The following is a 10795-nucleotide window of genomic DNA, read 5'->3' as shown; positions in this document are numbered from 1 at the left end:
ATGTGACCCCACAACAGATGTGCAAGAGATGGAACCAAGAACTACCTTTGCTCCACAGGTGAACTCAAGTTTACCTCAATGCCATATGGAAACCTTCTCTCCCTGCTGCTGCACCCAGGCTCTGAGCAGCATTTTGGCCTTCCACATTACTCAAAGCAGGCTGATCTCAGCTCACTTCTGGTCTCTCAAACTACCCCACTCAGCAAGCGTCTCTGAGCGCCTCATGCCCCTGGCCCCACACTGTGCCCATCATGCCAGCAAGCGCACCTGTGGCTTGGCTGCCATTCCCTGCAGCCTGCAGGGAGCCCACCTGCCTGATAAGGATGTGCCTCCTAGCAGCACCAGTATTGGCACATACAGGAGGGGACCTGGAGAGGTAGGCTGCACCCCTCCTAATTGAATGAAGGAAGAGGAACACTTGAACTTGCTCCAAAAGGAAGCTCAAGCTCCAGCTTCCCCACATTCATTTACTTGCAGAGCTTGCCTAAGCCTGCAAGGAGGCATCAGCTTACAGACAGGCAGTTGGAAGGAAGCAGAGTCAGGCCAGTGCAAGTCAGCTGGAGGTATTGACCCTTCTGGCAGTTTGGATGCAGACTTTGGGCTCAGCTTAAACACGTCTTTCTTCCCTTCTCCTCTATCTAGAAGTGGCCCTTCCCAGCCATTATTTTCTTCAGCATGACTCATTCCAGCTCCAAGTCTGTTCAACACTGACTATCCAGGCCCTCCAAAACTCACCAAGGCAAACTCCATCAGGCCCTTCCATACAGGCAATTCCTGGGGATAAATAAATCTACTGTGCAATCTCTCATGTTTTGTTTTAAACACACACAAAAATCTACGGAATATTGCAATAGTCCAGTTTATTCCAGGGCAAAGGCTTAAAGCCAAGACAATGAGCAAGAATCTCTCAAGAACAACTCTCTGCCCTTCAGGTGATGACAGCATTGAAAGGTATTTCTGTGAGATGCACAGAAAGGTCTGGTGCCAAAGCACAATAATGCACAGAAAAAAAAAATCAAAACAAGCTTCCTAATGCAACTGGACAGAGCAACTATCACTGTCATTTTACATGCACCAAAGCTATGAGCTTTAAGTGCTATGAGTAGTAAGGAAGGAGTGTATGCAAAATGCAGGGTGAAGTGATCATATTAACTGAGAGCTCCACTTTACAAGCCTCTCACATATGGGGGTTTTTGGTAAAAGTTTCCCTGTGCTCAGTACATTGGATGAAGTCTGCTCAGCAATGAATGCAAAAAGTGCCACAGAACAATGACAGCTGCAGGTGCAAAGAAAGAAATGCTAGAAGCATGATAATGCTTCAACATTTATTTTCCCCAAGACACAGAAAGAATTACAACATTTCTAAAACCCACAAAGCTTTAGAATACTTCACAATACAGAAATGCTAACTGTGCTTCCTGCTTAGACTAACCAGCAGGGAGGTCTTTCATTCAGTCCTTTATGTCAGTAGGTGCATAAAGCTGTTTCATTTATTTCAGGTACATAAGGAGTGACAGGAGAAATGTATTGCAGAATCATTCCAGTTTGGTTCAAGCCCAGGAAAATCTCCTGAGAGGGATGCTGTGCTGTTGACTAGAAGTCACATTCAAGAGGTATTGCTCACACCATGTACAGATGTCTGCAGTCAGCCAGTTTGCCATGGTCCTTGTATAACAGCACAGGGGCTGTGCCAGGCCACAAGGCTCCAAAACAACGGGTACACTGGAGGGGCAGAGAAAAACAAAAGCAGGAAAGCTGACCCAGGTTTCTGTTAGAGGGCATAGTGCTCTTCCATCCTTCTCCCAGGCTGCTAAGTGATTTAGCCAAATGCATAGGTTCAAAAGAGCCATCAGCACCACTTAGGAAAGCTAAAAAGCACCAAAACAGCTGACAGCTTCTGTCTATGGACAGTGTATCAGCCAAAGGGCTAATGGATACCTGTGTCTGGTCCAAGGTTATGGCTGCATCCTTATGCAGCAGGATTTATTTTTGCCATCCTGCAGTATGACAGTAATGCAGTCTTAGGCCTCTTCTGCAGCACTAGCATTACAACACAGACCAAACCACTGCCTGCCCCATGCAATTAACTTCAGTAATGAATACTACTTCTGAGTTTTGGCAACTGAAGTATCAGCCTTAGAACCAGAAACAATTGTGTCTTTATTCTGGCTGCATTAAAGAATGGTTTCACAGGAAGAAAAAGAAGGTACCAGTTTGCCCAATAGAAAATTTAACTGCTTTGGAAAGAAGAAAACATAAATGTTCTCAGTCCTGTATATTGCACTTATATGCATGTTGTCTTTATCATCCAGAACTGTCAAGAACTCTTTTTGGAATAATTAATTTTCAGGGGACAAAAAGGAAAGGGTCTGTATATACATGGAGGGACTGAGAAACCATTTGTGGCATCACTGTTCAGTCAGTTACACCTGAGCCACAATAAGAGTATTTCATGTCTAGGAAGAAGGGGGCTACTTCTGGGTTGTAGTGACAGACCTTCAGCTGTGGGGGATAGAACATGACGGGGTCTGGAAATTCTCATACTATGAAGCTATTGCAAGGAACCTTTTATATCTGGGCATAAAACACTTATAGACACTTCTAAATCCATGTCACAAACCTGATAGTTAAAACAGAAAATGCATTTCAGAGCACCTACACTTCCTCCCTTTGCATCATCTAAAATAAACAACACTTCCAGAGAACTGTGGACTAGTTAGACCAGTCTAAAACCATCTAAAACCAGCCATTCAACAGAGCATTCTGCTGACCAGCCCAATATTACATATTGCTGTCTACATGTTTGTAGTTTTGCATAAGTAAATGGTGACATCTTTCAAGGTAAAAATAGAACAACCCTGTCCCAGCTTACCCAAAATACTGCTGCTGCTCTATTTCATGTAGCAACTTGGAGCTCTTCTGTTCCTGAGTAGCTGGATCCTTCTCTCCAGACAGTCTCAAAAATTTTAGGAATTGAAGTGGGAGATGTACACATGTTCTGAAGGGCATGGACATCTAGAATCACAACACAAGTCACCTGAGTTCTCAGGGAAACACATCCTCCATCTTATCAGGACAATTTGCATGCCATGCAATTGATTTATTGAAGCACTTAAAAGGTAGACATTAATGCAGTGAACTTTCTGACCCATGTATAAACAGAGCCCAGTGTAATCCAAACCACTTTACACAGGATGAAAGAAAAGAACTAGAGTTGTTTTAGCTGAATATGACAAGAGATATCTGTGTCACCCTGGTTACTTTTACATGTCATACCATTCCCTCTTCTATTTTCTTAGAAACAAGCTGGAGGATAGATTTGAGGTATCAGTGGGATGAAGGAAAGCTTCTTATGACTAGGTGAGGAGAAGGGAAAGCAGAAAATGTAAAAATCCCATACACTGTTGTAAAGACTAGACTTGCCTTAATGCAGCAGTCACAGCAGACAACCCTGAAAGACAAAAATCTCCAGCATTATCATTTGAGTAAAGCTCAGCAGCTACCAATATTGCAGCTACAAAGTAGCTAATTTCAAAGTATTTGAAATTATTGTGGCAGAACCACTCGATGGCAAAGTGAAGCAGCTGAGAACTCCACTATTCAGTTTGCCAGCTTTCCTATTTCTGGTGGTTTAAATCATTTGAAATGTATCAACATCCATAGCTTCAAGGCTTTATCTGCAAATGCTCATTACACTTCACCCAGCACTACCACCAGACAGTTGCTCAATTTCCAGTGGTTGTTTACTTGTTGCTTATAATCAATTCAGTGCTTCACAACTGCTTCAAATAGATTTAAGTGAGCCTTAATGAGCCTGAAGTTCCTCTCTCACTCTCCCATGAACAGAAAGCCTCTGACAAATAAGTTGATACAAGTAGGCTCAACTCCTTTCCCAGTCACAAGGTCTGAAGTTCTTTTTCAGTCCTTAATAGAAGATTCTGGTGTAGACCCTGTCTCAGAACCTCTTCAAGCTGTGGGCTGAAGTTAGAGCAAACCTTTAGAGCAAAACGCAGAAGGTGATCTCAGAGAAACTAATTTCATACTGGCAGAGGAAATTTGGCTATTGCTGAGTTAACACTAAGAGTTAAAACTGAGATACTACTTCAGAGACAAGATTTTCCACATCCTCCCCAGCTGTAGACACTTTAGCCTGGCTTGTGCAGTAAGGCAAAGCTGAAGAGCTCAGCAACCTGGTCCTATCCAGTAGTACAGCCAGTGAATACTGAGAATTCTCAGCCTGTTCTTTCACTTTTTTCTCCCTCCTCATTCAGTCCTTTTGTACCAGCTCACCTGCTGCAGAGGTAACATTGGTAAGGCCACTTAAGAAACATCTGCTTATGGCAGCTGAAACAGATCTGTGGAAAAGAAAGTTATTTGTGAATGCAAATGGGAAACATCTTTGTACCAACACTATCCACTGCTTGCCAAAAAGGAAGCACGTAAACAAACCTTCTAAAGGCTTTAGATTCATATACAATAACAGAGGTCCAATAAAGTATAGCAAAGACACAGGATTTAAAAGCTAAAAAGGCAAAAAAAATCTCACTTGTAGGCCAGTGTTTTTATAATGCAGAGGTTTGGGGCAGCTGCCAGACAACCGGAGTTTAAAAAAAGGCTCTTGAGCAAACAATAGCTGTATTGTGCAAGAGTGTAACAGTAGCTAGTTAAGAGAGAAGGAAGAAGAGAGACATTCTTTGAGGTAGACTGCAGCAATCCCAAGGAGATTAAATCAGGGCAAATTTGAATTCAATCCTGAAGCAAAAAATGAGTCATAAGGAAGCTGATGAGTTGCTTGAACTTTATAAAAAAGAGCACATTCATACACAGCTGGCAGTCAGAAGTGATATTATCTTGAGAAGTAGAACTTGAGAAAGCTACAAAAACAGCAGTGTGTAAGAAAGCCATTTTAGAAGAGTCATAGAGCAGGCAAGTTAAAGCAGGGTGAGTAAGGTGAGAAGAAAACAAGGATTCAGTCTCAGGAGCATCAGATAGCTTGTGGAAGTAGCATGGCTCTGCTAGTAGAACCTTTGACTCTGTCCATACTGCTAAATAAATGAGGGCAAAAAAGTGACCCAAAAGCCAAGAAGCACAGACTTCCTCACATCTGTGTTGCAAAGGGCCTGTACTCAGGACATCTGCTCTGGAGGAGTGGTTGCCACACTCCCTCTAAAGGAGACTCAGGGATAAGGCAGAAGTTGATAAATGTGAACAACCAACAGTCCTGAGCTATATAGCTCCTTCCCTGTGCCACTTATTTCCCCCACCTTCACGACTACTTGTCAAGGTTGTTTGAGTCAGCACAACTCTGGTGTGGGAGCCTGAGTCAAGCGCCTTTGTTTCACTGTTTAGGAATACCAAATTGCAGTTATTTACTTTGGGATTTCGGAGCTGATCAACAGTCATGGCAGTCAGCTCTCCTTGCATGGAAATCAGACAAGAAGCAACAAGCAAAGGCTGGGCTAGGCTACTTTCTAGACAATTTATACAGCTTAAGTTAGATTAGAACCCATCACTGCAGAAATACTAAAAAAAATTTTCCAGCCCAGGGCCAAACTCAGATCAGCTGTTATGAACAGGATAAGCTGAGGCAGAGGGTGCCTCTGCAGTTCAGCACAGAGAGCCATGAAACCAGACAGCTTTTGAAAAGGCAAGGGCAGCACCAAGAGAAGGAGGAGAAACGTACCTTTGCTCTTGGCAAATCACCATCACTACCTCCTTGGAAGAGGCCTTGCTCTTCGAGCACCATCATAGCATATCTGGTTCCAATCAGCTCAGCAATGGTTGGTGATGGCCACTCGGTAGGAAAGGGACAGTCCTATTGAACGACAGAAGTTAAAAATCAGATGAAGTTGAAGAAAGCAGCTATTTGGGGAGTTCATCTCAAAACTGGGTCCCAAAGGATCAGGAGCATTTTTGTCCAAAACCCTGTTTTGCTTGTGATGTGGAGTATCAGGTGACTCTGATAATACCAGCAGAGAAACTACTACCCGCAGGTTGCTACAGTTTTCAAGCAGATTCCAGAACACATGCCACCCTGGCCTCTCCTGGATACAAAATTGCTTTCCACAGCACAACACTCTCTTGCCCTTCTCTTTCCCAAGACCTATTGGTGCCATACAAATGGAAGCTGTAGGCTCGTGGTCAGACAGGAGACAGCTGTGCTTTAATCCCCAGCACACCTGCATCCCCCACCACACTGCTGAACAAAGAGGCATCACAGCGGTCAGTTAGAGACTTGCCAAGGTGGGGCAAGGAGGGATGCAGAAGGAAAGAAAGAGACAAGGGCACAACACACCTTGTCAGGGCAGAACATGGTGAGGCCATAATTCAGAGGGTTGCATGGAAGCACACAGACTCCAGTATTTCTCCCACAACCATCATTCAGAGCCTGATAACTTCAGTTCTACGTATATTATACATTTAAAAGTCACTAATGCTGTGCTATCCACATTTTGTTAACTACTTACTGCCCCTTACTGCAGCTTAAAAGATACTTGTGAGCATATCAGAATCTAGAGAAAAGAAATGGACATGAAGAAACCAGGATAGTTCCACTCTCAATTACAGTTTGCTTGAGGAAGCCTTGGTGCACACTTTCAAGTAATGTCATGGTATTTCCCTCTTATTGTATGAGAAACAACTTTATTTCATGTCATTAAAAGGGGGGAGCCACCACAAGGACACTACAGCATCCAGTCTTCTCTTAAGATGTCTCCAAGGAGAGAATAGCATACCAACTTCAGATGGGTATACCATATGTTCCAAGACAAAATTCCACAGAGCATGCTTACTGCTTTCATGAGGATCAAGGTGCAAGTCATTACCAGATATATCAGACCAGGGTTGCTTGCTGGCATGTTGGACTTACAAGCTCCTTGCTTTGAAGGCTTCTGTCTAAAGATTTGGACCTTCCTCTGTAAGGAGGCAGCTGCCATTGGCTAGTGCTCAGGAAACACTTAGGCTTAATGTCTCCTGGTAGGGGTGCACTCATGGGAGGAGTGCAACTTGCAGCAAGACCTGGGTAGGAAGAGAAAGTTTTAGTGTGCAGAAAACCCACTATCAGTTTCTAAGTATTCACCCTGAGGGCTGGACACTCAAAAGCAAAACACTGCCTTCTGAAGGTAGCACGGCTTACATCTCTCCCCCTCCAACCCATCTGCTCAGATCACATAAAAGGCAGAGGTTACAGTAATTATGCTTGTCAGTAGTAACTGATGAGGTTTCATTAGCATAATTTAGTTTAATAAAATGAAGTGCTGCACTTTCTACTTGAATATTCAAACCACTCATTTAGCTTTTGCTGCAAATTCCAAGTCAGGCCTTTGGGGACATGCAATCATTGTTTTGAAGCTGCAGGAGCTACACAAGCTTCAGACAACTGCAGAGAAATTATCTTCTAAGGGCACCTCCCTGGACTCTTTATTTAGCATTGGAACTTGTCCTGCAAAGTATCTTCAGTTGATAATGAAGTATACATTGAGCCCAGCCAAAGGGTTTGGGAGCCCATCAGGCCACTGGCTGTACTCTGTCACCTGGCTTAGCTGTGCAGCCAGAAGCGCACTGACCTGTGCTGATGCAGGATACTCCTGATGGCCTGGTGGAGGAAAGACAGGTACTGGCAGGCAGCTTGGGAGTGGTTTCCTGTAGACCAGAGGACAGGACGTTCATAATCTGTATGTAAGAGACACCAAGGCCACTTCATCAGAAGTACTGCTGCCTAACAAAACCCAGGATACCCACGACTGATCAAAAATGTTCAAGGCTCAGCCAAAAGTGGAGGAAAGTGAAAAATCAGTGGGGTACATTTAGAAACTTTGTTTCTTCTTGAAATATAAAGTTAATTCTCCCCCCACTCCACAGCTAGGAAATTCCAGCTAAGCTAGTGAAGTTTCCAATTCACCTGTTCTCTCTCTTGCCCAGCTCCAGTAGTGGATACTAGTACTAACGTGGCATCTGTTCAGGAACCAACTTGGTATAATCATACACACACAACCCATGGAATACATCGGAACCATTTTCTTGGCTCCAGCACACAAGCAGCAACATTGGAGAACAGTTCAAGAGACCATGACTAATCCAACTCATTAATTCAACTCAAATGCAATGCTTTATCTCAACAGCATTGTTTCTACCTTGTCTAGAAAAGCAAAAAAACCCTCAAATTTTATTATATTAGTCTCTATATGAAAGTCCTTCTAGTTCAGCAGTAATATGTCAACCACAATGCTGAACATTCCTCCAAGTAGCTCAGACTGGGCAAGTAAAGCTAAGATTTTCTGCTTTTATAATTCATATCTGTTTTCCTCAGTTAGGCAACTGCATTTCATGCAGGAATATTTACAGAAAATAGATTCCTGTTTGTATGCCAGAGTATCTGTGCTAGACATGATGTGTTAGGGTTTAAGTTCTGTTCCACAGAATTTCAGAATATGCTCAGACTGAATCCCAGAACCAAGCAGTCAAGCTTTTCATGACAGAGCCAGGAGTTAAAGAACCAAAAGACTGGTTTACTGAAGAACAGTGCTCCCAAAATAACTCCACAGACAAACAAGTGGGAATTCACCCATTAAGTTCCTTCCTCAAAATACATCATTAAGTTTTCCTGCCACGAGTTCACATACCACATGAAATCAAAATATGTCAATACATCTAGCATCAAATGCCTCACTGTGAGGTAAGAGTAGGAATATTCTGGTCCACATTGGCCAGACTCCCATGTTATTATAACTTCTGCAGGATCTAGTTTTAAGAGACCAAAGCAGACTTCAGTTCTGTAGAATTATAGAATATCCTGAGTTGGGACCCACAAGGATTACCAAAGTTCAACACCTGCCCCTGCACAGGACCACCCCAAGAGTCACACCATTTGCCTGAGAGCATTATCCAAATGCTTCTTGAATTCTGTAGGCTTGGTGCTGTGACCATTTTGGTGGGAAGACAGTTCCAGTGCCCAACCACCCTGCAAGTGAAAAACCTTTTCCTAATAACTAACTTAAACCTCCCCTGACTCAACTTCAGGCCATTCCCTTGGATGCTGTCACTGGTCAGAGAGAAGAGATCAGTACCTATAGGCTGCAGTCATGCCACAAACAGAAGTGTTTGAGAATGAAATGAGCTTCTGTAGAGGAAGGGACTTCAGTGAACCCAGTAGTACCACACTTGTTCACTTCTGAGGCAAGATTTCCTACACCAGGATTTGTTCCTGCCCTTCCAGGCAGGCTATGTATATGCTCACAGCTCTAATTCCTGAAGTAGGCATGTCTCTCTGTAGTCCTTCCATTAAAGCCTTACCTGAGCTCCTGCTCCCAGCTGCTGTGTTTTAGTGTTGGCAATTTTAAACTCAGTACTGGCATCTTGGAGATGTAAGAAATTGTCACTTGGAGAGTTCCAGGCAGTATTTGATGCCACAAGCATTTCTGCAGCGAGAGGGATAACAAAAAACCCATACCCACAGACTAAATGAGATAGATCTGGGACAAGAAAATGACAAATTTGGAACACATTGGAATTTAAGATTTAGCCAGGCTTTGTCCTGGTAACTACATAATCTTTTATTCTTAGATGATGGTCAAAGTCCTGTAATCTCACTTAGTGGACAGAGAAATGTGGACATCCATAAAAAAAAAGAGCAAGTTGAAATATCTTTTGAGTCTTAATAAGCCACAAACAGATTTTTTAGAAATCACTATTCTCATGCCATACCACCTCTATCACACATCATTTGTATTTCTCACCACCCGTCACATTACAAATGCTATTGAAAAGATAAGTGGGATTTAATTTCCAAGGCCATCTATTATTTTTAGCCAACGCTGACTTTGCTTGCTTGCTTGCTTGCTTGCTAGGTCACTTTATAGCAGGTACCTTTGGGCCTGCTCCTCTTTTCCTGTGCTTCTGCTGCTGCTGCCCAAGGCTTCGGTGGTTGTTTTACTTCTGCCGTGAGCTGTTCATGCCACCTGGGCTCCTGTGGCACACACTGTTTCAGCTTCACCTTCAACATCTGCAGCCAAAGCACAGCACCACAAAGAGCCATTGGACAGAGCAAGGAGAACAGTGGTGACAGAATAACTGCATCAGCAATGGCCCCATTTCACAAGTGCTTGTCACCCAAGAGGGCACTGGGCCCTGCACATGAGACAGCATTCAGCACTAAGCATAGTGGAATACTTTAGCGACTCAAATCTGAAATCAAGAACTCCAGGAGCTCTTTCAAGAGCAAAAAAAATGTTGCAAATTAAAGAAGCAGTGGAGGAAGTAGGAAGATTGATCATCTTTCTTCTACAAAGATGTCAGCTCTTGTTTTTCTAGTACCATGTTTGGCAGGAGTCAATTCAAAAGTTAAATATGGTTAAGATAACCGCCTCCCAAATACAAACCAGTAGCTGAAGCATTAGCTTTATATTGCTTCAAAATGTCTTGTTACCGCCAGAATTACCTTGTTTTGCTATCATCAGATGCAGCACCAGGTCACCTACCAGCTGTAGATGAGGCTCGAGAGAAGCTACATCAGCTTTGGGGGTCCTGTGTTTTTGCTTGATGGTCACCTGAAAGAGAAGTGATGCTTAACTCTGCTCCTTATACACTCTGCAATTCAGTGGCACAGTGAATGATACAAGTCAGGATTTGGGAACAGGGGAGATGGGGAAGGCACTAAAAACCAAAACAAAGCAAGCCCAAACCAAACAAAAATCCCCCCAAAACAACAAAAAAACCCCATCTGAAAACAAACAAAACCATAAACACCAAATAAATACAAAACAAACAAACAACCCCCCAAAACAAAACAAGGAGTTGG

General features: G+C 43.1%; 1 protein-coding gene across 1 annotated transcript in view; it reads right to left on the bottom strand.

The window, feature by feature from the left end:
* Positions 1–1382: 1382 nt before the first annotated feature.
* Positions 1383–10795, bottom strand: part of LOC102033264 (protein spire homolog 1-like) — a 17192-nt gene continuing 7779 nt past the window's right edge. Inside the window, exons 7-16 of the mRNA XM_005420636.1 lie at positions 10476–10544; positions 9865–10000; positions 9292–9416; positions 7566–7641; positions 6869–7017; positions 5684–5815; positions 4291–4355; positions 3424–3451; positions 2873–3015; positions 1383–1722 (exon numbers count right to left, since the gene is read on the bottom strand). Coding sequence (XP_005420693.1) covers positions 1551–1722; positions 2873–3015; positions 3424–3451; positions 4291–4355; positions 5684–5815; positions 6869–7017; positions 7566–7641; positions 9292–9416; positions 9865–10000; positions 10476–10544 — 1095 coding nt within the window. The 3' untranslated portion in view covers positions 1383–1550. The remainder of the gene's footprint in view (positions 1723–2872; positions 3016–3423; positions 3452–4290; positions 4356–5683; positions 5816–6868; positions 7018–7565; positions 7642–9291; positions 9417–9864; positions 10001–10475; positions 10545–10795) is intronic.

Source organism: Geospiza fortis, unplaced genomic scaffold (genome assembly GCF_000277835.1).
Source record: "Geospiza fortis unplaced genomic scaffold, GeoFor_1.0 scaffold1, whole genome shotgun sequence".
Lineage (NCBI taxonomy): Eukaryota > Metazoa > Chordata > Aves > Passeriformes > Thraupidae > Geospiza > Geospiza fortis.
Note: the sequence above shows the minus strand (reverse complement) of the source record. Positions and strands in the feature narration are given on the sequence as shown.